A 22,551-nucleotide genomic window follows, 5' to 3' on the forward strand; every position below is an offset into this window, starting at 1 on the left:
GTGAAGAATCATTCATACACCGAAACAAATCTGATTGGTGTGCTAATTGCTACGACTTGATTCTTATTAGACAACATAACGTTTTGTCCCGGTGAAATAAATATCGAAATTTTCTTATTTTGAATCTGATAATATGAGAATATTTTTATTATTCATATCAGATTTTAATTTCCCATCGCAAAAATATTTCTTTGTCATATTTTCAATCCAGAACCAATAGCATTAAAATGCTATCATTCAATTGCTCTGCTTAGCGATAAAATGCTATTATTTCAATTCTTTATGAGTTCATTGACTCAGCGCGGCGGTTCCATAGCGAAGGGTTCACATTTGCATATTTTTCAATTGGAAAAACGTTCACATTCACGCTGCTGCTGACGTCTCTTGTGAAACGTCAAACGTGAACGTTCAGTCCTCTGTATGACACAAACGTCAGTCGATCGAAAACAACATTTCACATTTAATGAAATTCTTTCTTTTGTTTCGACAATTAGTAAACATTCCGTCGCGTTTAAGTCACAAATTGGGTAGGAGTGGAAAATTGAGGAATTTTGTGCTTAGCTGAAAGTGTTCACAAGGTAATCAAAACAATACAACTTCATTTTTAGAGGAAAATTATAAATTTCCATTACTTAACCACAAATTCCATATCTGAATTGCAGAACAATGGGTGATTGGCAACGCGAACTCGATACGTATTTGGGGAATATTGAACACCACACCACAAGCTCACTCTTGCGAATCCGACAGATGTTCAATGAATCAGGCCGTCGATTGGATCGCAAGTTTCGGAAGCATTTTGTCAATGTGACCAGGAATCGGTGAGTGTGAATCAGTGTGCAAAAAGTGTTCTACTCAAAAGTGGTACTTTGTCGCAGTGTTAGTTGTTCCATTCATTTATCGCCAATTCCAAAAATCAAATTCAGATCAATGTTTGATTCAATATACTTCAATAGTTTTAACTGTGATTTCATTTTCAGGATCGTTGAGGCATGTGATCGCTTTGAAATGGAAGTGTCCAGAAATGTGCAGAACGACCGAATCAATGGTAGAACCGATGATCGTGGCCGAAGTCCATTATCAAATCGAAATCGAATGCGGTCTCCATCCAGCAGTCGCAATGGGAGAATATATGATCGAAATCGTGACCGAAGTCCCTTGAGTCGAAATCGAATGCGGTCTCCAGCCAGCAGTCTTAGTTCACACCAACCATTACTATCAATCGAAATGCGTGAGCTTGAGCTGCAAAATGAATATCTCAATGATATTGCAATTAGTGGCGTTCCAACTCGCACCACCGAAGATTTGCGTAGCATGTTTTTGCGGCTTTGCAACAAGTTCGATGCAGACATTGTGCCAGAGGATATCATCAAAATTTATCGTGGTAAATATCGATATTTGATATTTCTCCTATTATACTGCTCTCTCCTTGTATTCAACAATGTACTCCCTCTCTCCTTCGAATTTTAGGTATGCCGCGTGATATGGTTGTGGTTCGTTTCAAAAGTCGAAACATCAAAGAAGATATCTTGAGAATTGCTTCGAGAAACAGATTCCGCACCGACGATTTGATGCGATTGACCCCAGACGAGCGTCCAACTTCGATTTACATTGGCTATCATACGACCGACTATTACACACGAATGTATGCATTTGTACGACAGGCAAAGAAGAGCAAATTTATTTATCAGTACAGTATCACGAAGCGTGGATTCACAATTCAACGCACTCCAGCCAGTTCGGAGCGGCACTTTGTGTCAATGGAAGAACTTACGGATTATCTCAATGGTTTGCGCAATGTAGCCCGTCGTCACCCGGCTTTTATTTCGTCAGATTCAGAATATTAGACAAAGCAGTTAGTTGAAAATAGCTGGAGCAGAGCTCATCAGATTTAGCTAGGTTGACATTGATTGAATTTTTTCATAAATTTGATTATTTAGGCATTCCATACATATTTTTCATGAGAAATTCTTTTGAAATGATGGAAAAACCAGTGGTCTTGGTTTAAACAGAACAAAAATTTAGATCTAAACCAAAACGTTGACCCATAAAACATCAAAACAAAGCTCTTTCCATTTGTTGGAATCTAAATCAAACTGACATGAATTCATCAAACATTCCGATTTTTCAATTTTCATTCAATTTTATTAAAAAACAAATGAATTGCATTTCAAAAATCAGAACATAATTCATTGTAATTGAAAATGAATACAAAAACTGTTGAAAATGTCAATGGAATCAATTGAACAATAAATTGAAATATTTCTATTGTGCTAACGAAGCTCTGAAAACATTGAACATTTATTTTTATTTTTGCAGAAATTGAATTTATAAAAAGCAATAAAGAAGCAAATGGCATTGGTTTATATTTTCCGCAGTTTGAATATATCATTTTCTCTCATTCTTTCAAATTTGATAAATTCTCAATTCCGTACGTTTGTTTTTTGCTTTCTTTTAATTTGTCATGTAGGAGTACTGTAGGACGGGCAGTGCCATACTTGTCCATTAAAAACGTAAGCAAATACGGTTCCATCTTTATTTCCCGTTGCTTTGGGCACGTTTTTTGTATAGAATTATTCAAATAAGGCGTTAAACATCAGTCCTAATGGTTTGTATGTCTATGTATGGAGATTTTATCGAAAATAGCATCAAATCATTCCTATGAATCTATGCATCGTGAACAGAATGTTTGTTCGTCTATTCTTGGCAAAAGGAGGATAATTTAAACAACCTCATTTGCTAATTACTTACCTAATGAGCCTAAAAATGTGATGTTTTCAACATACCAAAAGGAAGAATCTTTTAAACTAAGCTCGGTATATCGAAGTACTTTGGATTCTACCTGCAGAGTTGGGGTACCTTTCGTGTATTAGCATTTGAAAATTACCGTTTTTCTCTCCAAGTACATCATTTGGTTTGAATGTTTTCTACGTCTAAACGAAAACGACAGAACGAATGTGATTGGTCATAGTTGTGAAGAGATTGTTGAAGCAGTAACTTGTGTCGCCTAAACCTTCTCTCTAGTGATTCAACCAAACTGAAGAATCATTCGAAAGCAGATGAAGAGAACCATATTGTTATTGTTATCGTGGCTTTAAAAATCGAAGTTAGTTCGCAGTGGTTTTGTTCAACTTCCAAAAGTTGAATACATTTCAAGAATTCATCCACAGATTATTCAAATATATAGACTATAATTTTGCAGAAATATCGATGAATTGACGAAAAGATGAAATTAACGGATCTAAACATTGACTGTCTGGAGGGTATCTTGAAGTATTTGGAGTTTGGCGACTTTTTGAGTGCAGCCAGCTCAAACAAGTGGCTAAACAAAGCGGCCAATTTCATTTTCATTCGTAAACATTGTCGAAAAAGAGTATATACTTCAGAGGTATCATTTCAAGAGATCGTTCACTTGAAATTTATAGTTATTCGATACACATTCGTGACTTGAAATCCAGTTTACAATTCATCCGTTGCTTCGGGCACTTGACTTCCAATATAACATTAGTACAAAAGCATTCTGATCTCGATCAACATGTCATAAATTACATAAACGAATACTGTTCAGATTCTTTGATAGAGATAAGGATAGTACATAGTTTTGAAGGCTGGGAACATCTCCAGAAACCATTTTCTAAAGTTGTACGAGTAGCATTGGTTGGATGTCATGTTGCTGACAATGAATCACTCAATAGATTATTCCCGAAAATGTTTAAATTAGAATGCTGTGATGCTAGCCGTGAAAACTTGCATTCTGTCATCTCAAATCAAGTTCCTCATTTGGAAATGTTGAAAGTTTTTGATAGAGATTCCGACGCGTCGATATCATGCGGTGATAGTTTAGCTCCCATTCTGCGTTTGAGTCCACAGCTTACATATTTGAATATCGCAACAGATGATGCTCTCTTAAATTCAAATGATTTTCAGAATGCGATTAAAACTTTGCACAAACTCGATACACTCTATTTGAAGGTGGTTACATTGTCTTCTAACCCTATTGATAGTGTAATTGATTTGGAAAGTGTAAAAACATTTGGCTTCAGTATACAACTTAGTAATGACATCATTGAAATCCCCTTTTCATTTGGCCAGCTTCAAACATTAAACGTGGATTGTTTCAGCATAAGGAATATTGCGCTCTTCAGTTTCATTTATAAACATCATACAATAGAGATTTAACCCTTGGATCTTCCAGTTTAAGTGCTTGGGATTTCAGTTTAAGTGCTTGGGAACAATCGAAAATAGCCAAATCACTTCCTTTGCTTTCTTCAATTAGGCTCAATAGATGCAAACTAACAGCCAATGAAGCAGCTCAGTTCATGTCTAATTTCCAAAACCTAAAATACTTCACATTCAATATATATGAGTTCGCTGTTCATGATGACTTTCGGGCACTATTGAATGATGATTGGGAATGTAAAAATTATTATGGGAAGATATCAGTGGAAAGATGCAAACCCAGGGAGAAGAAACGTAAGATAAACTAACCACACAGTCCTAGGAATAATAAGTAAATAATGTAACAAAAAATGCCATTTAATTAATGTTGACATTCCGCAATTTTCTCCTTTTTTTTGTACGTCTTTTGATATACAAATGTTTTTGTCTTCATGTTCATAATAAAAATACAATTTCATAAACCTTCTTAATGAAAAGTGGAAATTGTATACATTTCATTAATAAACTTTACATTTTAATGCAAAAAATCAACGCCAATTTTGAATTATCCATTCCAACGAAATGCTTTACTAAGCAATGTTCTGTTCGTTAATTGATGTGTGGTATTCGATGTTGTTTAATATAACGTTAATAAAAACCAGAGATGGAGTAAATGCTAGGGGAATATCACGCTTAAATTATTTCAAATATTTCAAAAAAATCCAATTTATCTCTAAGAATCTGTCGTATGAAATATGGTTGATATTTGTGGATACGGCGGAATATTGTGGATTTTTGTGATTATGAATGATATTTAAATGTATTTATTCGGATTTAATGCAAAAAATCTCAAATATCTCCAAAATCCACAAAAATCTGATTTATTCATTCGAAATATTCGAAAATATGTCATACAATTGATGTTTATTTCAAATATCTCAAATATCTCACAAGATTCAGGAGCGTGATATTCCCCTAGAGTAAATGTATATCAATAGTATTGATTCAATACCAACGTATTCTCCATACCGGGTATAGACATTGATATACCTTTGCGTTAAATAACGTGTCCGCTGGCACTGAAGTATTAGCTGACGCGTGACCCCAACGCAAAGGTATATGTTTCAACATATACCAATATACATTTACGTATACCTGCGATAAACAATGAACCATCTCTGATAAAAACAGCGGGTATTTACAAAAATATTCAGCATTCCAACACCTCTTCATATCCTCAGAGCTCGTATCTGCAGCTGAGTTAAGTCAGCCAAGCTCTGCGCTTTTTGGTACATTCATATAAAATAAAAAACTTCTTCCGACGTCATTCCCCTTGACGAAAGCGAACGCAAAAAAAGTGATACCAATTTTAGTAAATCATAATGGATCGATCCGGAGATTGGTTAAAAGATTGTAAAAAAGTAATCAGTGACGGTTTTTCGTTAGCCAGCATTATCTTAGCCTTGGTTTACACCAACAACTAGTGTAAGCCAATCGTTAGCCAGCTATCTGTGTGAAATGAGTACATTCAATGTACAATAATTTTTGATTTGAGTATTCTGATTCAAATCATACAAATTAAAATGAAAATTACTATACTTCATAAAAGTCATTTTTATAATTTGAATTATTACTATTTTTCAAAAAAAACATCTTAATAAAAAAAATCGATGTTTGGTTCTATGTAAACTCTGAGTTGAATGTCAGTCACAAACGTTAGTTCAAATGTGTGGTATTAGTTACTTCCAACTAAACACACCCAGTTGGTCTATACATTCGTTAGCCAGTATACACTTATGCGGCTAATTAGCCAGCTTATTTGTTCTTCACTGAAAGTAATTGTAAATCGCTGCGAAATGATTTTCTGAAATTGTTATCACTTTTTTTGCGTCCGCAACGGCTTCTTCATCACACCAAAAATAGTGTTGAATCATTTCTTCAAACATATGCACCTAAAAGTATCGTTTTTCGACTTAAACTGTATGTTCATTTGACTATTCTTGGTAAACGGATAATTCCAAATGGGCCATATTCAGTAAGTAAGCTGCGTATAGGATTCATAGAGGCGCCATCTATCGCTGCACTTTTGAACTCTTATGTATTCAATTGACTTCAATGATATATTTGGGAAAGATAGTGGCGCCACGCTTTATTCTCATGCTTTATTCGTAAAGTTTTAGAAGAAAGTTCATACGGTGTCATCAATGTATTTACATCGGCTGTTTGTTCCCATTGGATAATTCAAATAACCTTTTAGCAATACCATATCTAATGAACTACAAAATATGTTGATTTAGGCTCGGTACATTGAGTAAGAACAGATTTTACCTGTGGAATGAAGATAACTTTCAGGTATTAGCATTTAAACACTTCTAGGTACTTCATTTTGTTCAATTGTTTCTCATCATACAAAGCTGACGGTGCTCACATTGATGGCAGTTGTGAAGAGATTGTTGAAGCTGTAGCTTGTGTCGCTGAAACTTTTTTCCTAGTGATTCATTCAAGAAAAAATCAGTAGAAAATATTGAATTTTTTTTTATATTCTGTTCTTTTCGATCAAACATATCGTCATTTTCAACAAAGCGAAAAAAGATCAATTCGAAAAGTCTGATCAAACAGATGATTTAAAAGACGTTTATTAGGCAATAGTTGTAAAGGGGTGAATATTGATTGTGAAATTTAAATTGAACAGGTAAGAACGAATCCCAGATTTAAACAAGAAATGTTTCAAAGGTGGAAATTGAATTCTTTCGCCAAAAATAGAATATTGATCTATTGCACGAAACGTATTTTTGTTGTTTTTATTCACAGTTTTAAAAATCGAAATTCCTTCGCTGTGGTTCATTTCGATTTTCATAAAGTGAATACATTTTAAGAATTCATTTGCAGACAAAGGGTGAACATAATGCATACCGGGTAGGGTTTACAAACGTTTCGACAAATACCGCAAACGGTGTTAAAAAAAACGTTATTTTTCTGTTGTGTTTTTTTTGACAGTCCAAAATACCGCAGTAATAACGATAAAAAACGAAAAAAACGTTTTTTGGGCGTTATATAACGGATCTGTAAAAAAACGTTTTTAGGAAACACTGAAAAAAATAACGCGTTTTTAAACCCTAATACCGGGCAACGCAGCCAACTTCACGTTGGTTGTCACTTGATTACTACTGCAACGCATTGACGTATGCTTGTGTTCGAAAAAAAAACCAATTAAAATGAACTAAAACCAAATGAAAATTTATTCCAAATAATTTGAGAGATATATTTTTTAATAAAGTATAATTTCTACTTATATTCAACCAAGTCTTAGAGAAATCATAGTCTTTGTTTTGCTGCAACAAGACTTTGTTGTTTAGTCAGAATGAAAGTAGAAAATAATTTTGAACAATCCATTTCAAAGCCTTATTGCAGCGAAACCAACTCTATGATTTTTTTTAAATTTTGCCAAATATAAGTAGAAAAGGTACTTTTTCAGGAAATATGTTTTCTAATTTTTTTTGAATCTACTTTTCATTTGGTTCTAGTTAACTTTAATCTGGTTATTTTTCAATCAGAAGCATACGTCAATCGCAACGCAAAGTGGCACAAGCTTGTACCATTTTTCGCATACACACGCGTATGAACGCAACGATTGTATGCAGAGAATGGGACATGCTTGTGCCACTTTGCGTTACGACTGACTGTAGTTGACCGGGCTACCGCTTTGGCGTGGCGCTGTCAACAATGTTGCCCCATTTATTCAACCTTTGTTTGCAGAATATATTTTAATTTCATTTTGCAGGAATATCGACGAGGCGAGTTGACGCAAAAATGAAATTAACGGATCTAAACATCGACTGTCTGGAGAATATCTTGGAGTATTTGGAGTTCGGCGACTTTTTAAGTGCAGCAAGCTCAAACAAGCGACTGAACAAAGCTGCCAATTTCATTTTCGTTCGAAAACATAGCCAAAAGCTAGTAACCTTCGAAAAAATGCATATTTTACGTTGTCGATCAGTTGAAATTGATAGCTCTTATCCATGGATTTTCATTGGTGACTTGAAAAGCAGTTTACAATTCATCCGATGCTTCGGACACTTGACTTCCTATATAACATTACTTCAAATGCAATTTGATCTCGATCAACATGTCATCAATTACATAAACGAGTATTGTTCAGATTCTTTGATAGAGATAAGGATAAGATATATTGGTCTTAAGGGATGGGAACATCTCCAGAAACCTTTTTCCAAAGTTAAAAAGGTAGCTTTGATTAGATGTCATGTTGCTGACAAGGAATCTCTTAATAGATTATTCCCGAAAATGTTTAAATTAGAATGCCGTTTTTGTAGCCATGAATTCCTTTCTGGCATTTCAAATCACTTTCCTCATTTGGAAACCTTGGAAATTCATGATAGAAAATCCAGCGCGTCGTCTTGCGGTGATAGTTTAGCTTCCATTCTGCACTTGAATCCACAACTCAAGTCATTGTATATCTATACAGATGATGTTCACTTATATTCAAGTGATTTCCAGAACGCGATTAGAACCTTACAAAACCTTGAATCACTCCGTTTTTGTGTGGATACATTGTGTTCTAACCCTATTGATAGTGTAATACATTTGGAAAACGTGAAAAAATTTAAGATCTATTTTCGTAGCAATGACATCATTGAAATTCCCTTTTCATTTGGCCAACTTGAAAAAATAACTATGTTTTTGGATGTATACCCAAACTGCCGCCGACTTCAGATTTCAGGGTTGAGATATGTTTATATCTGTTGTACTTTGGGTGTCCTACAGTGTCCCAAAGTCGAATACGATGTGTACCAGTTTGGTTTCCTCGTAATTTGAGGTTCAATTTTTGAGCCATTCCAATTTACCGCACATATGGAATAAAACGACACCCGTTGCTTCTGTTAGGCATCCCATGGTTTATAATAATTGTCCCTGAAGTGTTCTTAAAGAAAAAGACTTCCAGACTTGAAAAATCTTGACCGGAAGTCAGTAAAATTCAATTCTTAAAAGTTTAGAGTTGACATAAAATGGTAAAATTTTTAAAATGATGATAAATGGTGCTACGTGTGGTTTTAGGTAAGTAGAGTCGCTTTTATGGAAGGGACACCTTAAGGACAGATTATTTATTCCATCTGCGTGTCAATTCCAAGAAGAAAAATCCACTTATTGGTTGAGTGAGAATGCAATATCGAACCAAAGTACCTACTTTTTTGTGAAGTGCTGTAAAATGAATTTGCGAAGTGTTTCAAGTAAGTGGAGTCGCTTTTATGGAAGGGACACCTTAAGGACAGATTATTTATTCCATCTGCGTGTCAATTCCAAGAAGAAAAATCCACTTATTGGTAGAGTGAGAATGCAATATCGAACCAAAGTACCTACTTTTTTGTGAAGTGCTGTAAAATGAATTTGCGAAGTGTTTCAAGTAAGTAGAGTCGCTTTTATGGAAGGGACACCTTAAGGACAGATTATTTGTTCCATCTGCGTGTCAATTCCTTGACACTTGGGATTTCAGTTTAAGTGCTTGGGAACAATCGAAAATAGCCAAATCACTACCGCTGCTTACTTCAATTGGATTCTATAGATTCAAACTTTCAGCTAATGAAGCAGCTCAGTTCATGTCCAATTTCCAAAACCTAAAATACTTCACATTCGATATAAATGAGTTCGCTGCTCATGATGATTTTCGAGCACTATTGAGTAATGATTGGGAATGTGAATTCGATAGACTTAGAAGGATAACGGTGGAAAGATGTGGTCCCAGTGAGAAGAAACCCAAGATGAACTAAGCAAACAATCTTGGGAACAATAAGACAACAATGTGACATAAAATACGTTTTGATTCAGATTTGATGCCACAATTTTCTTTTTTCTGTACACCATTCGATATACAAATGTTTTAATCATGTATTCACAATAACAAATATGATTTCATGTATACTTTCTTCATGAATAAAGTGAAAATTGCAAAAATTTCTGTATTTTTCGGTCCTTCACCCATCTGCCGTTGTCAATTCAAAATCCCGCTCCTCTAGCAATTTTTTAGAACTATTTTTAGTTTGCCAGAGAGAAACGGAGTATTGGTCCTAAGTTTACAATCACCGAAAATGTAGTTTGGAAAAACTATGAAAGAATCTTGTCACAAAATCAATTATTTGGCGAAACAGTGTTCAGTACACTGAAACGGCTTCTTTGATTGAGATAGCGCCGAAAATGGTGTCAAATTAATTCTATAAACCCATACTCCTAACAGTTTTTTCAATTTGACTCCAGACTGAAGTGGGCTATGATAATTAATTCATCACGAACTTTCTCATGAAGTGCACTGACTGAAGTGCACTTAGCAATGGCTACACCTGAATTTGTGTGCATCAAACATGCTCAGTTCTTGTATCACAACGAACACGAGTGGTATTTTCAAAGATGCCCTAGCAATGGTTTCATTTTTTGCTTTCTTTCTTGTTCTACTTTACATTTTTTGCCAACTGCAAATTTTGTTTCCATTTTTGCCTATCTTGTCAACGATTAATTTTTAGAAAGTATACGTACAAACGATGAATAAAGTATCCGACTCTTTGACGTTTATAATAAATGCTGAAAAACAAGCATGGTTCTGCCAACCAAAAAACGTTTATAATAAACACATAACATTCAACGACACATTGTGGCCTGTTTAAACACATACACCTGCACGCCTCGCTTTTAGCATCGCGCGTCGATTGTGTGCATAGACGGTGACTTTGTTTGTTGAAACAATACACGCGCACCGCACACCGTCAGACGAAAGGCAAAAGAGAGCAAGAACATCGATGTGCTACTGAATGCATATAAGAAAGTGAGACATGAAGAGAACAGCGTTTTGTTTCAAATCCTTCTCACAGTCGAAATTCGCTTGCTCGTCTTTCTATTGATGTGTCACGCATCTTGTTTGTGAGTAAGCGTAATTCGCGCGTATGAACTGTCAGCTGGGCGAAAGAGTAAGCAAATCACAACCAAAATATTATGACAAAACGCAAATTCGATACACATTTTTTTCAACTGAATCTCCGAAATGCAATTATTTTTCAAAATGAATCGTCCAATATAAATATTATTGGAATAAAATATACCGGCTGAACGTCACACAAACATGTTTTGCGATACCGTTGTGCATCAAAACAAATGCGCGATTCGGTCAACATTCGTTTTCAACACACGCACACAATTAGAGCGAAGAAACGAAAGACATGAGAACAGCGAATAAGGGGAACAATAGAATCGTCGCATATTTGTGTGAAGCGTTAATGCGTATTCGAAGTGATAACTGTTGCTACAAGCGTTCAGGGCTGTGTGATATGAAATAAGAGATGTATGATTTTTTGCAGGGCCACATTTCGAATGTCTATTGCGGGCAAAACAAGAGGAAAAAAAATGAAAAAATGAAAAAATTAATATGAAATCGTACGTCCCTCGTTGTCAATGACTTCTTGGAATCGATTTCGCAGCGATCGGTATAAATTACGGAACATTTCTGGAAACAATTAAAAATAATACATTCAATTGTATTATTTAGAATGTTTTGCGTATTGTTCAAATAATCTTACGCTGTCTTTCGCCAACACTTCTCCAACGCTCTACCACCGCAGCATGCAAGTTTGCGTCATCTCTTGGATGAATTTGTGGCCAACCATAAGCCATCCTGGACCAGACATTCTCGATGGGATTGAGATCTGGGCTTTTGGGTGGCCATTCCATCAATTCAAACCGCTGACGGGAGAAGAGAGCCATCGTAGCAGCAGCTGTGTGGAGGCGCATTATCTTGCATGAAAATGCGTCGATCGCCATTGTCGTCAAATCTGTTCATCATTGGACAGACATACGACCTGACAAGCCTCATATATTTGGGCGCATCCAATCGTCCTCGAATTCGCACAATGGGCGTTACTGGGCCTTCGATTCCAATGGCACCCCAATAATTGTGGGTAATGTGTCCACTTTTGTCCTTCACCACCAAATTTTCTGGTTCGTATCTCGTATTGTCTTTACGATAACATTTTGTTTGCCAAAAAGGATCAGTGGAAAAGGATTTTTCGTCACTGAATATGATAGATTCAAGTCTATCATCATCCCATTGTTCGAGCATGATCTGACAAAATGCCATACGATTGATTCGGTGTTCAGGAGTGAGGCGAAGTTCATGTGCAGCGATTCGACATCTTATTCCATGACGACGAAAAAGTGATGATATGACGGGGGCACTTACGCCATATTCACGAGCGAAACTGACAGCGGTTAAAAATGGATTTTCGGTAATGCGCTCGATAATCTCCGCTTCTTGTTCTGCGCTCAAAACACTGGGTCGACCCGATCGTGGGCGCTCATTTAGGTCGCCACCCTCTTCGTGCCTCTTCCACCAATACTTGGCAGTTGTCACCTAAATTGAATATTCAATGTCACATTCAATATTTAACGAGGAAAAAACATTTAACCTACGCTGCAATCGCACTGAGCTGCTATTTGTGCGAATGTTAATGAGGTATATAACCTCAATGAAACAATTCGCGATTTTATTTCCAGTAATAAATTATGATTCATAATTGCACGGAATTTTAATGCGGAACGAAAATTTGCGCTATATCGACTGACAGATGATTCGCGTGAATCATCAATAGCAAAATAAGGCATAATGAAATGTGCAAGTGTGCGTACGAAAAAAATCCAATGTAAACAAACATTGTGTTTACAAACGTGACAAATTTTTAAAAAAAATTGTTTGAAATTGTCCCGAAAAATTTTTGGGAATTTCATTTCAAAAAATGAGCCCTGAAAACAACAAAAAATCATATGTGATTCCCCTTCATATGAATCCTCATAAGACTTCACATGTGATGCATATATGTGAATGAATAAGAATTTCAAATGACAACCAATACAAACATATTTAGTATTGTCAACAGTCATTTTTATACACTTGTGTGCGTGTTAGCTGTTAGACTCGCGGTCGCAAATCGCTTGCTTCTCCTTCCATTCGTTTCTTAATATTTGTCATCCGTTTCCAATACATACACACAGTTGAACGAAAGGGATAAATGGAGAACAAAAACATTAATGTGTTGCTGAAGTGTTTAAGCAATTACGTATATGAGAAAGTGAGACAAAGAAATGGAATGACGTTTTATTGCCAGTGTTGACCAATACACACACACAAGCGTTGTGTATCGCTTCTCACAGCAAAACTCGCTTGCTACTGAATTGTTACTAGATATACTGTGCAGCAATTTAGTGAGTGAGTCCCAGTGAACATAAATGTATTGCAAAAATCGCAGAGATGCCAACAACTGTCAAATGGTCGGGAACTTTATTCTTTGATAGTACATGACACTAGATTTGGGAAAAGAAACTCCCGAACGTAGTAATTGAAAAATTGAGCCGGTGTGCGCACTGCATCTTCTAGGAATTGCGTGTGAGCGCACTATAGTGCACTATAGTATTAATGAACACAATATATTTCATGTGGTGGCTCTGATTTCAGTGCAGCTTAACTGAGTATGCGCTCAGTCATCTCTGCTAAAAATGAATTTTCATTTGGATATTCTTGCTAAACGAATAATTCAAACAACCTTTTAGCAATAACAATCTAATGAGTCAAGAAATGAGCTGTTTTAAACATCGAGGAACAACAGATTCTACCTGCAGAATGACAATAACTTTCGGATATTACAAACATGTGTTTTAAGATTGCTGAGCATCTCGGCATTTCGTAAGGCACGGATATATCCGAGCATATCGAAGACGCATACTGTATAATACAGTGGCGTGTGTTGCTACGTGCAGCCGCAACGACTCGACCGAAGTGTGTTCAGTTGATGTCACGAAATGCTGAGATGCTCAGCAATCTCAAAACACATGTTTGGGATATTAGCATTTGAACACCACTAATTACTTCATTTTGTTCGATTGTTTCTCATCATAGAAAACTGACGGTGCTCACATTGATGGCAGTTGTGAAGAGAATGTTGAAACTGTAGCTTGTGTCGTTCAAACTGTTTTCCTAGTGATTCATTCAAGAAAAAATCCGTAGAAAATATTGAATTTTTTTAAATTCTGTTCTTCTCGATCAAACATATCGTCATTTTCAACAAAGCGAAAAAAGATCGATTCGAAAAGTCTGAGTGATCAAACAGATTATTCAAAAGACGTTCAAAAAGAGATAGTAGTATAGGGGTGAATATTGATTGTGAATTGAAATTGAACAGGTAAGAACGAATCCCAGATTTAAACAAGAGTGTTGCAAAAGTAGAACTTGAATCCGGTCACCAAAAACAATATTAGTCTACCATACGAAAAAGAAAAACGTATTTTCGTTATAATTACAGCTTTAATAACCGAAATTCTTTCGCAATGGTTTGGTTCGACATTCAAAAAGTGAATACATTTCAAGAATTCATTTGCAGAATATATTTTAATTTCATTTAGCAGGAATATCGACGAGGCGAGTTGACGTCAAAATGAAATTAACGGATCTAAACATCGACTGTCTGGAGGGTATCTTGGAGTATTTGGAGTTCGGTGATTTCTTAAGTGCAGCCAGCTCAAACAAGCGACTGAACAAAGCGGCCAGTTTCGTTTTTGTTCGAGAATATTGCCGAAAAACAGTGCACTTAGAAGACATATGCATTTCACGCGATCGACTATTTGAGATTAATTATTATCAGATTACCATTCGTGACTTGAAAACCAGTTAACAGTTCATCCGTTGCTTCGGCCACTTGACTTCCAGTATAGACTTAATACAAAAGCATTCTGATCTCGATCAGCATGTCATCAATTACTTAAACGAATATTGTTCAGACTCTTTAACAGAGATGACAATTAGAGATGGTCTTAAGCTAGGGGCTTATGTGTCGTACGAATCAGTGTGAATCAGTGCGAATCTCACGAGTCATTTCAAAAAATATAGGCAACTGCACGAATCTTACGAGTTTATATGAAGATTCGCGAGTCCTTCACGAGTCTCTCATATAAATTGGCGAATCACTGCACGAAACTATGAAATTTCAACGAGCATGCCAGTTGAACTCACAATTCACTCAATAATCGACTACTAAATCAACTTTTTGTAATTAAAAACATTTATGTTGTCACATTTTGACTGCAAGAAAATTAAAATTAACACAAAATTTGAAAATGGTTGGTTTCGAAATGTTTTTTATTTTTTTAAGGCAGACAACAATGTATTTGATGTTTTGGGTGTTGAAATCCCGAGAAAAAAACAGTCTTTGCTTGTCGATCGACTTTGGCTCTTATTTACACAGAGAATATCGCTGAAATTGGTGGAATTCATAAACGAAAATCGTGAAGTGTTAGTTGAATCTATTTATGAAAATATTATTCCATCCAAATTTTTGGCAGCGCATCGAATCTTCATACGGAATATGTCAAGTTATATAGATCAACTAAAAAATCGTGAATTTGAACACAAAATGGATTTATCACAATTCCCGAATCCATCAAAATGCTTCATTCAAACTATTCAATCTGATGAAAATAAAAGTGTCGAAGCATTTTTTTTACACTGAACACATTAAGTCATTCTCCACATATATTCATATGATGTATGGCAAATCTTGTTATAAATCATTAATGGTTGACTTGCCCATTCCGAAAATAAGTGCAGTTCGTATGTTTCATAGAACATTTCGTGGATCTTAGTTCCATTGTCAATTTAATACATTTCATTTTCAATTCACATCCATTCCAGTTGCCTATATTAAACAGAATAAGAAAAGAATTATAGAACACAAGCTGAGATCCGAATGGTTTGCAATGTGTATATAAGCTGATTTGCATCGACTCGCGGATTTGCTATAAATGCCATACACTTTCTATGCTATGACTTGTGTATATATTTGTATGAATTCGTTCGAGTCTTCACGAATCTCCGTAAATTGGTGCGAGTCAGTGCGATTTCCTTGCAATTCAGCGCAAATCATTTTTAATTTACATGAAAATCATACGAGTCTTGCTGACTCGTGACGACAAATAAGCCCCTAGGTCTTAAGGGCTGGGAACATCTGCTGAAACCATTTTTTCAAGTTAAACGAGTAGATTTGATTACATGTCATGTTGCTGTTAACTCTCTTAACAGGCTATTCCCGAAAATGCAAAAATTAAGTTGCCGAAGTTGTAGCCACGAATTCGTTTCTGGCATTTCAAATCACTTTCCTAATTTGAAATGGTTTCTCGTTTGGAACAAACAGTCCAGCGCGTCGATATCCTTAACTAGAACCTTACAAAAAGTGGAAATACTCACTCTTGAAGTGGAAACATTGTCTTCTAAACCTTTTGATAGTGTTATGAATTTGGAAAGTGGGAGAATATTTGACACCAATTCCAGTAAGGATATCATACCATTTTCATTGAGCCAACTTACGACATTAAGAATGAAATTTTCCAATAAATTGGATGCTGCGTTCTTCAGTTTCATTGATAAACATCCTACAATAGAGCGTTTAACCATTGAAACTAAGAGTTTAAGTGCTATGGAACAGTCGAAAATAGCCAAATCACTACCTTTGCTTGTTTCAATTAAATTAAGTGGATTTAAACTTTCGGCCAATGAAGCAGCTCTTTTCATGTCCAAGTTTCAAAACCTGAGACGCTTTAGATTCGATAAAAATGCGATCACTGCTTTGGATGATTTTCGAGCGCTGTTAAATAATGATTGGGAATGTGAAATCGATGAATGTGGAAGGATATTAGCAAAAAGGTGTGGTCCCAAGGCAAAAAAACTCAAGGTATACTAGCCGCATGCCTGAGGTTCAATGACAATAAGTGAGCAATGTCTCAGAAATATTTTCTTTTTAATTTTAACTAATGTTCTTATTTCATGATTTTTTGTACATCATTCGATATGAAAACGTTTTCATCCTCATACTCATCTGTTCATAACGATGAATAATTTTATTTCATAGTAAAAAAGTGTAAATTCCAAGCAATTATCCTTCAATAAACTCAACTTTTCCATGCAAAAAAACAAAAACGTCATTGTTTCTCATTTTCAGAATCAACATCGATGCTAAATAATAAAATACATTTATTCCACCAAAGTGTTTTCTTTGTTAACGTTTGATTCGTTAATTCAATTGTGTTTGCCGATGTCGTATTACAATAAACGACGCTTTGATGTTGCTATTGGAAATGCCAAAAATTGAAAAGAATATACAACTTCCTAACTGATTACTAATTTATGTCTATATCAACTTAATCCGCCTATATAAATAACGAGTTTTCATACGTAATCACTTGAGATGAGTAACCAATTGTCTAAATATTTAGCGGAGGTTTTTTCCACCTAGTGTTTGGAAGAAGGAATTGTCAATGTTAAGAAAATAGTAAAGAAGAATATAACATGACTATTATGTTTACTCTTTAATTTCTCTGTGATTCCATATTCTCTCGCTTAGAAAGAGCTCGCGTCGTCTGTTCGCAGAGATCGCCAACAAATAATAACATCCGCTTGAATATTATTATCGGATATTTTGATGCGATAATTGTGATGCATTCACCAAGCGATATGCAGAATTCGACTCTATCTATTACTGCTGAGTGAGTGTAGTGTATGCGCGTGTGCATGTATCAGACTGACTGTGTGGATCGTTTTGCACTCGAACAAACATCCACAGACATAACAACTCAGCACTAATGTATAGAATCGAATTCTGCGTATCACTTGGTGAACGCATCACAAATATCCCATCAAAATATCAGATAAAAATATCAAAACGTAATATTTGTTATCGAGCTTTGTCGGTCTGTGATTTTCGTGAATTTACTTTGATGTGCATCAGTGAGGATGATTTGTTATTTTTCCTGTTAAAAACACACATTATTCCATACTTGCATTATACTTTTGATTCAATTTTCATTCACATATTCTCTGTATATTGTAAATATCAAATGAAGAAAAAACTCTAGACGAGATTAAAATGACTCATGACTCTCATGCTTCCGTGGGTCTACCACACAAAATAACTGATATCATTTTGAATGACGCTGTATTTATGCTGGATGCGTTAGAAATTGTATTTCCCATTAAGTATTGTGAAAATTCATCCACAATAAGGAAAAATATCTTGCGTCACGACGTTTGGAAAACACTTGAAAGCTTCAATTAAACAACAATTGTTGGTGAACATTTTCGATGTCGATCGCTTAATGACGTCTCAAATATATGGCAGGAGAAGGAGGTTTTGGTTCTTTATAGTCTTTATTTTTCGGCACTTTCTTGCTGTTCGAAAACGATAATTAGTACTTTGACATTCTTTTTCCAATCCGCAATGAAAAGTGGTCATGTATAGTTACACACATTGCCATTATACCATAAGAGAACAGAATTAGTTATATTAGACAACAATGGTTGTTTGATCTCCATGGATTAATTTACAAATCAGAACGAGAAAAAAAATTGAAGTTTGGTCTATGTTCTGAAACCAAAATAATTGGACGGTCAGTGAATTATGCAGATTTTCGGTTAAATGTCCCTCTATCTTTTTGTTTTGTTTTGTTATTTACTGTATTTTTTATACCTGCAATTATTCATTATCACTCAAAGCAACAACAATACAAATATTATGATGTATCCGACTGGATAAGAGAGATTCGAGTAATGAACGAATTGCATGGCGTTAAGTGGCAAGAGGGTTCACATGCAAGTGCTATTGATGTTTGAATGTGGCCAGAGATTTTTAAATTTTTTATTATAGGGAACGAATAACGATAGGATTGAAATTGTTTTGTTTGAGGCTCAAATAATCCAAAGCTCGAAGAGTATACCGCATGGTTTTAGGCTTTAACATCCTCTGAACATATACGAGCATACAAGCACGATGTATAGAATTCGATACTGAATATATTCACCCAGGCCCGTCACATGTTTGCTAAAGTTTCACACGTCCGAGCAACATTTTCATAGGCTTGAAGACATGCATATGCAGGCTTGCCACACGATTTTGAAAAAAAAATAGTCGAAAAAGCAAAAAAAAAATTTGAAATAGCAAAAAAAGCTGAAAGCGAAGAAAAGTGCAAATATCTATACAAACCGTTATTAAAATCGTTCCTAAGGTCAAACAATAAACATATATTCGTTTCTTTTCGTTTTTTATTGATGAATAATAAGAAAACAGTGCATGCCAATGATCTATATCAATATTAATATCATTTGTTTATAAACATAAACGATGTTCGACACTGCAAAAAATGACGGGTCATTATTTCTTTGAAAAATAACCACTTATTAAGGCGGACTTCTGTCTTTTAGCTCTTGACAGATTATCGATTTCGATTTGAATTGCTTGTAGTTCTTCGCGTTGTTTTTTTGCATTGTCGAACATAGCTTGTGCGGTTGTCATTGTTTCAAAGTTTTTTGTTTTTAATCCAGTAGATAACATATTTTCTGCAGCACTAGTTATCTCATCAATACTCGATTTCTTATCATCAAATCGTTTCTTTGCTTCGTTGATTTTTTCCGTCAACTCATCATTTTCGAGTCTACGTTTACTGCGTTCCAATTGCTCTTGCTCGATCGCCTCTCTTTGTTTTTGTTTACTTCTTTCTTCTTCTTCTCGTTTCTTTTTCTCTTCATCCAAATAAATTTGGTATTGTTTGCGTGCATTTTGAGCCATTGCGATAAGATCTGTGTCGATGAATATTTTTGTGACATCATTTCCAACGCTTCTGATTGCCTCTAATGTGTTAATTCGCGCATTCAACGTTAGCTCGCTCATTTTCGCACGATCTTCAGTTAAAATCAAAGAAGACGAGCTGAAGCCTTTTAAAAATGAATATAAAAAAAACATTGTTTACAATCGAAATGAAACCATAATATATAATTAACAATCGACTAAATGCACAAAATCAAAACCACTAAATGTACACAAACCTCTTTCTACGTCCATTTGTCCATGGCTAGCTGATAGCAGCGATTTCATGAAGTGATTAAAATGTGGATATTTATCACCATTTGACTGGAAAAACTGAGCCCAGAATGAATCTACGTCTCTGTCACTGTTGACCACATCAGCTTGTTTCATTGATTTTATTTCGACTTTAACCAATTTATATTCGTCACGCAATTTATTGTGATTCATATTGCCATCTTCCGCCATATGTTCCAATATTTTGTCCAAGATCAATGTGTCAGCGATATGCTCTTTCGATAGGTATGCCGGTGATAAAATTCGGAGCAGTTTAATATTTTCCCAATTAACTTTTTGGATGAGATATTGCGCGGCACTTAAATAATGCTGTTGATATAACTTTTTGAACGATCCTTCAATAGTTTCATCGTCTTCTTGGCGCTTAAGCTTATCGATTCGATTTTTGATGGCATTTGATAAAATGATTTTGCTCGGATCAAGTAAGTTTTCTGCGTTGAAAACCGTTTGAATATCAATGTCGATTTCGTACTGTTTGCAGATTTTGGTTGCTATCAATAAAAGTAAACTTTTCAAACTGTCAAACATTGTGTGAATTAATGTTCCAGTGCATTGGAATTTCACAAGAAAATCGTTGAACAAGGTGGCGCTCTCAATTATCAATAAGAGATTCAATTCAACGTCATTTGTTCCTGCTTCTCGTAAATATCCGGAAATGTTTCTGTAATGAATGCCCTTCGTTTCAGCTTTTTTCATGTTCATGAAATATGATCGTATTGCTGGCAGTAAATACAAAAACCGTTCTGCTGCCGCCAATAGCGTAAGCCACCGAATATCGACGTGTTTAATCAATAATTTGCATTCGATTTCTTTTTGTTTACACACATTTTCGAATTTTTCGCGCCGCGCTGGAAATCCGTCGAACCAGTTGAATGTCTGAATGATCAAGTCCGTCAATTTATCACCACAAGCCTTCAATCCTTTCGAGAAACTGTTGTGAACAACATGCAAATTACACGAACCAATATCGAACAAATTCACTTTGCGATTCACGAGCAATTCATTGTTGATTGTTGTCTTTACAAGATCATTGGTTTTCGGTCCATCCATTCGTAGCATTAATAAATTATTAATCGACAGATTGGCATCATTGATGGCTTGAATCAGCTTTGAAACGATAATTTTCGCTGTGGCAGTGCCCAAATAAAATGTTTGCAGGTGACGCGTTACTGCTCGCTGTAAACTATTAGAAAAATAGCGAATGCGGATTTGTAGTTCTTTCTTGTTTGCACTGTTTACAGTTTCATCGAACAGCAGTGTGAAGTACAACTGCCTATTGATATCCTTAATCACTTTCTTGTAGAAATACGGCCCGAGCGCGAAGTTCAAAATATAGGTTGCCTTTGTTCGATTCAATGTAAGCGATTTAAGTATTTCTGAGTCACTGATTGCGAATTTTAACACAGATCCCAAATTATCGAATGCATTTAGCGAACAGTTGTTTGATAAACCGTTGAGTAGAATTAATAATTCCGCTCTTGTTGTTTGTTCTTTCGGTGCAAGCATTTTCCATTTCGTTGCTTCCAAACTGCTACTTGTCGATTGATTCGACGCGACATCAAAATCCAACTTTTGTTGCAATTCATTGAATTTCGTTTTCATTTGATTCTTATGTTTAACCGTGCCCATGTGTTGTTCTAATGCAGCAAATCCTTTGCTCTGAACGTGAACTGTTGCCGGGCATACCAAACACGTTACCTCAACTTCACTGTGACGAGAAAAAATACTTTTAAGTTCGATATTTTTGCCTTCGAATTCCACTGATCGCTTTAGCCATTCTTGGCTGAATTTAGTTCCTTTGGCACTCATTGCTGAAAGACGACTGAATTCAATCATATGATAATTGAAATAATTTCGCGCAATTGTCTTCAATTCGAAACGTTACTTATAATGACAAACCAAGCAAAATAATTCTTTGCTGAGTTAGCAAAAAAGCCAACCAATATATACATTGATTATCGTATGTTTCAACGAAGTATATCAACAATAAACAAAACGAATTTTATCGTCAGTAAATTCAACAGCTGTATTTGTTTGATTTCCCAGAGATTTCGATGATTCATGTTGATCATATTGCATTTCAATACCGTTAATTCTTTATTTTCATCATAAATTTCAAAATAGCTGAAAATAGCAAATTTTTCGTGAAATAGCTGAAAATAGCTACGGTTTTTAAAATAGTCGAAAATAGCTAAAATAGCTAACGTGTGGCAAGCCTGCATATGCACCGGTTGTTGTTCGCGATTCGCTCACACGTTCAATAATGTTGCGAACGTGTGAGCGAGTTGTACAGCGAACAGTGGACAGTGATTGTAGCCACTGTAGCCATGAAAAAATAGAAAAGTGCATATGCTTGAGTCTATAAAAGTGTCATTCCCATGAAAAAAAGTACACCAGGTGTACAACGATGTATGCGCCATGTTGA

The 22,551-nt window shown here is 35.4% G+C and overlaps 2 protein-coding genes across 3 annotated transcripts; one reads left to right on the forward strand and one right to left on the reverse strand.

Moving 5' to 3' along the window:
* Positions 1–418: 418 nt before the first annotated feature.
* On the forward strand, positions 419–2,295 carry LOC129573822 (uncharacterized). Of its 2 annotated transcripts, XM_055454932.1 has the most exons (5): positions 442–578; positions 663–821; positions 981–1,085; positions 1,164–1,384; positions 1,471–2,295. In XM_055454932.1, exons 2-5 carry the CDS (start codon positions 667–669, stop codon positions 1,845–1,847), a joined length of 858 nt encoding a protein of 285 aa, XP_055310907.1. In that variant the 5' UTR covers positions 442–578; positions 663–666; the 3' UTR covers positions 1,848–2,295. The 2 variants fall into 2 exon arrangements, with proteins under 2 accessions (XP_055310906.1, XP_055310907.1); XM_055454931.1 differs by having other exon boundaries at positions 419–578; positions 981–1,384.
* A 16,954-nt stretch (positions 2,296–19,249) lies between these two features.
* Positions 19,250–21,935, reverse strand: LOC129573818 (uncharacterized). Its single transcript, XM_055454926.1, has 2 exons — positions 20,072–21,935; positions 19,250–19,960 (listed from the first exon to the last, which is right to left on the reverse strand). The coding sequence occupies exons 1-2, from the start codon at positions 21,933–21,935 to the stop codon at positions 19,401–19,403; spliced, it is 2,424 nt and encodes an 807-aa protein (XP_055310901.1). The 3' UTR covers positions 19,250–19,400.
* Positions 21,936–22,551: the final 616 nt, after the last annotated feature.

This window comes from Sitodiplosis mosellana, unplaced genomic scaffold, assembly GCF_009176505.1.
Source record: "Sitodiplosis mosellana isolate CC-2019 unplaced genomic scaffold, AAFC_SMos_1.0 Smas_scaffold_6113, whole genome shotgun sequence".
NCBI classification, from domain to species: Eukaryota; Metazoa; Arthropoda; class Insecta; order Diptera; family Cecidomyiidae; genus Sitodiplosis; species Sitodiplosis mosellana.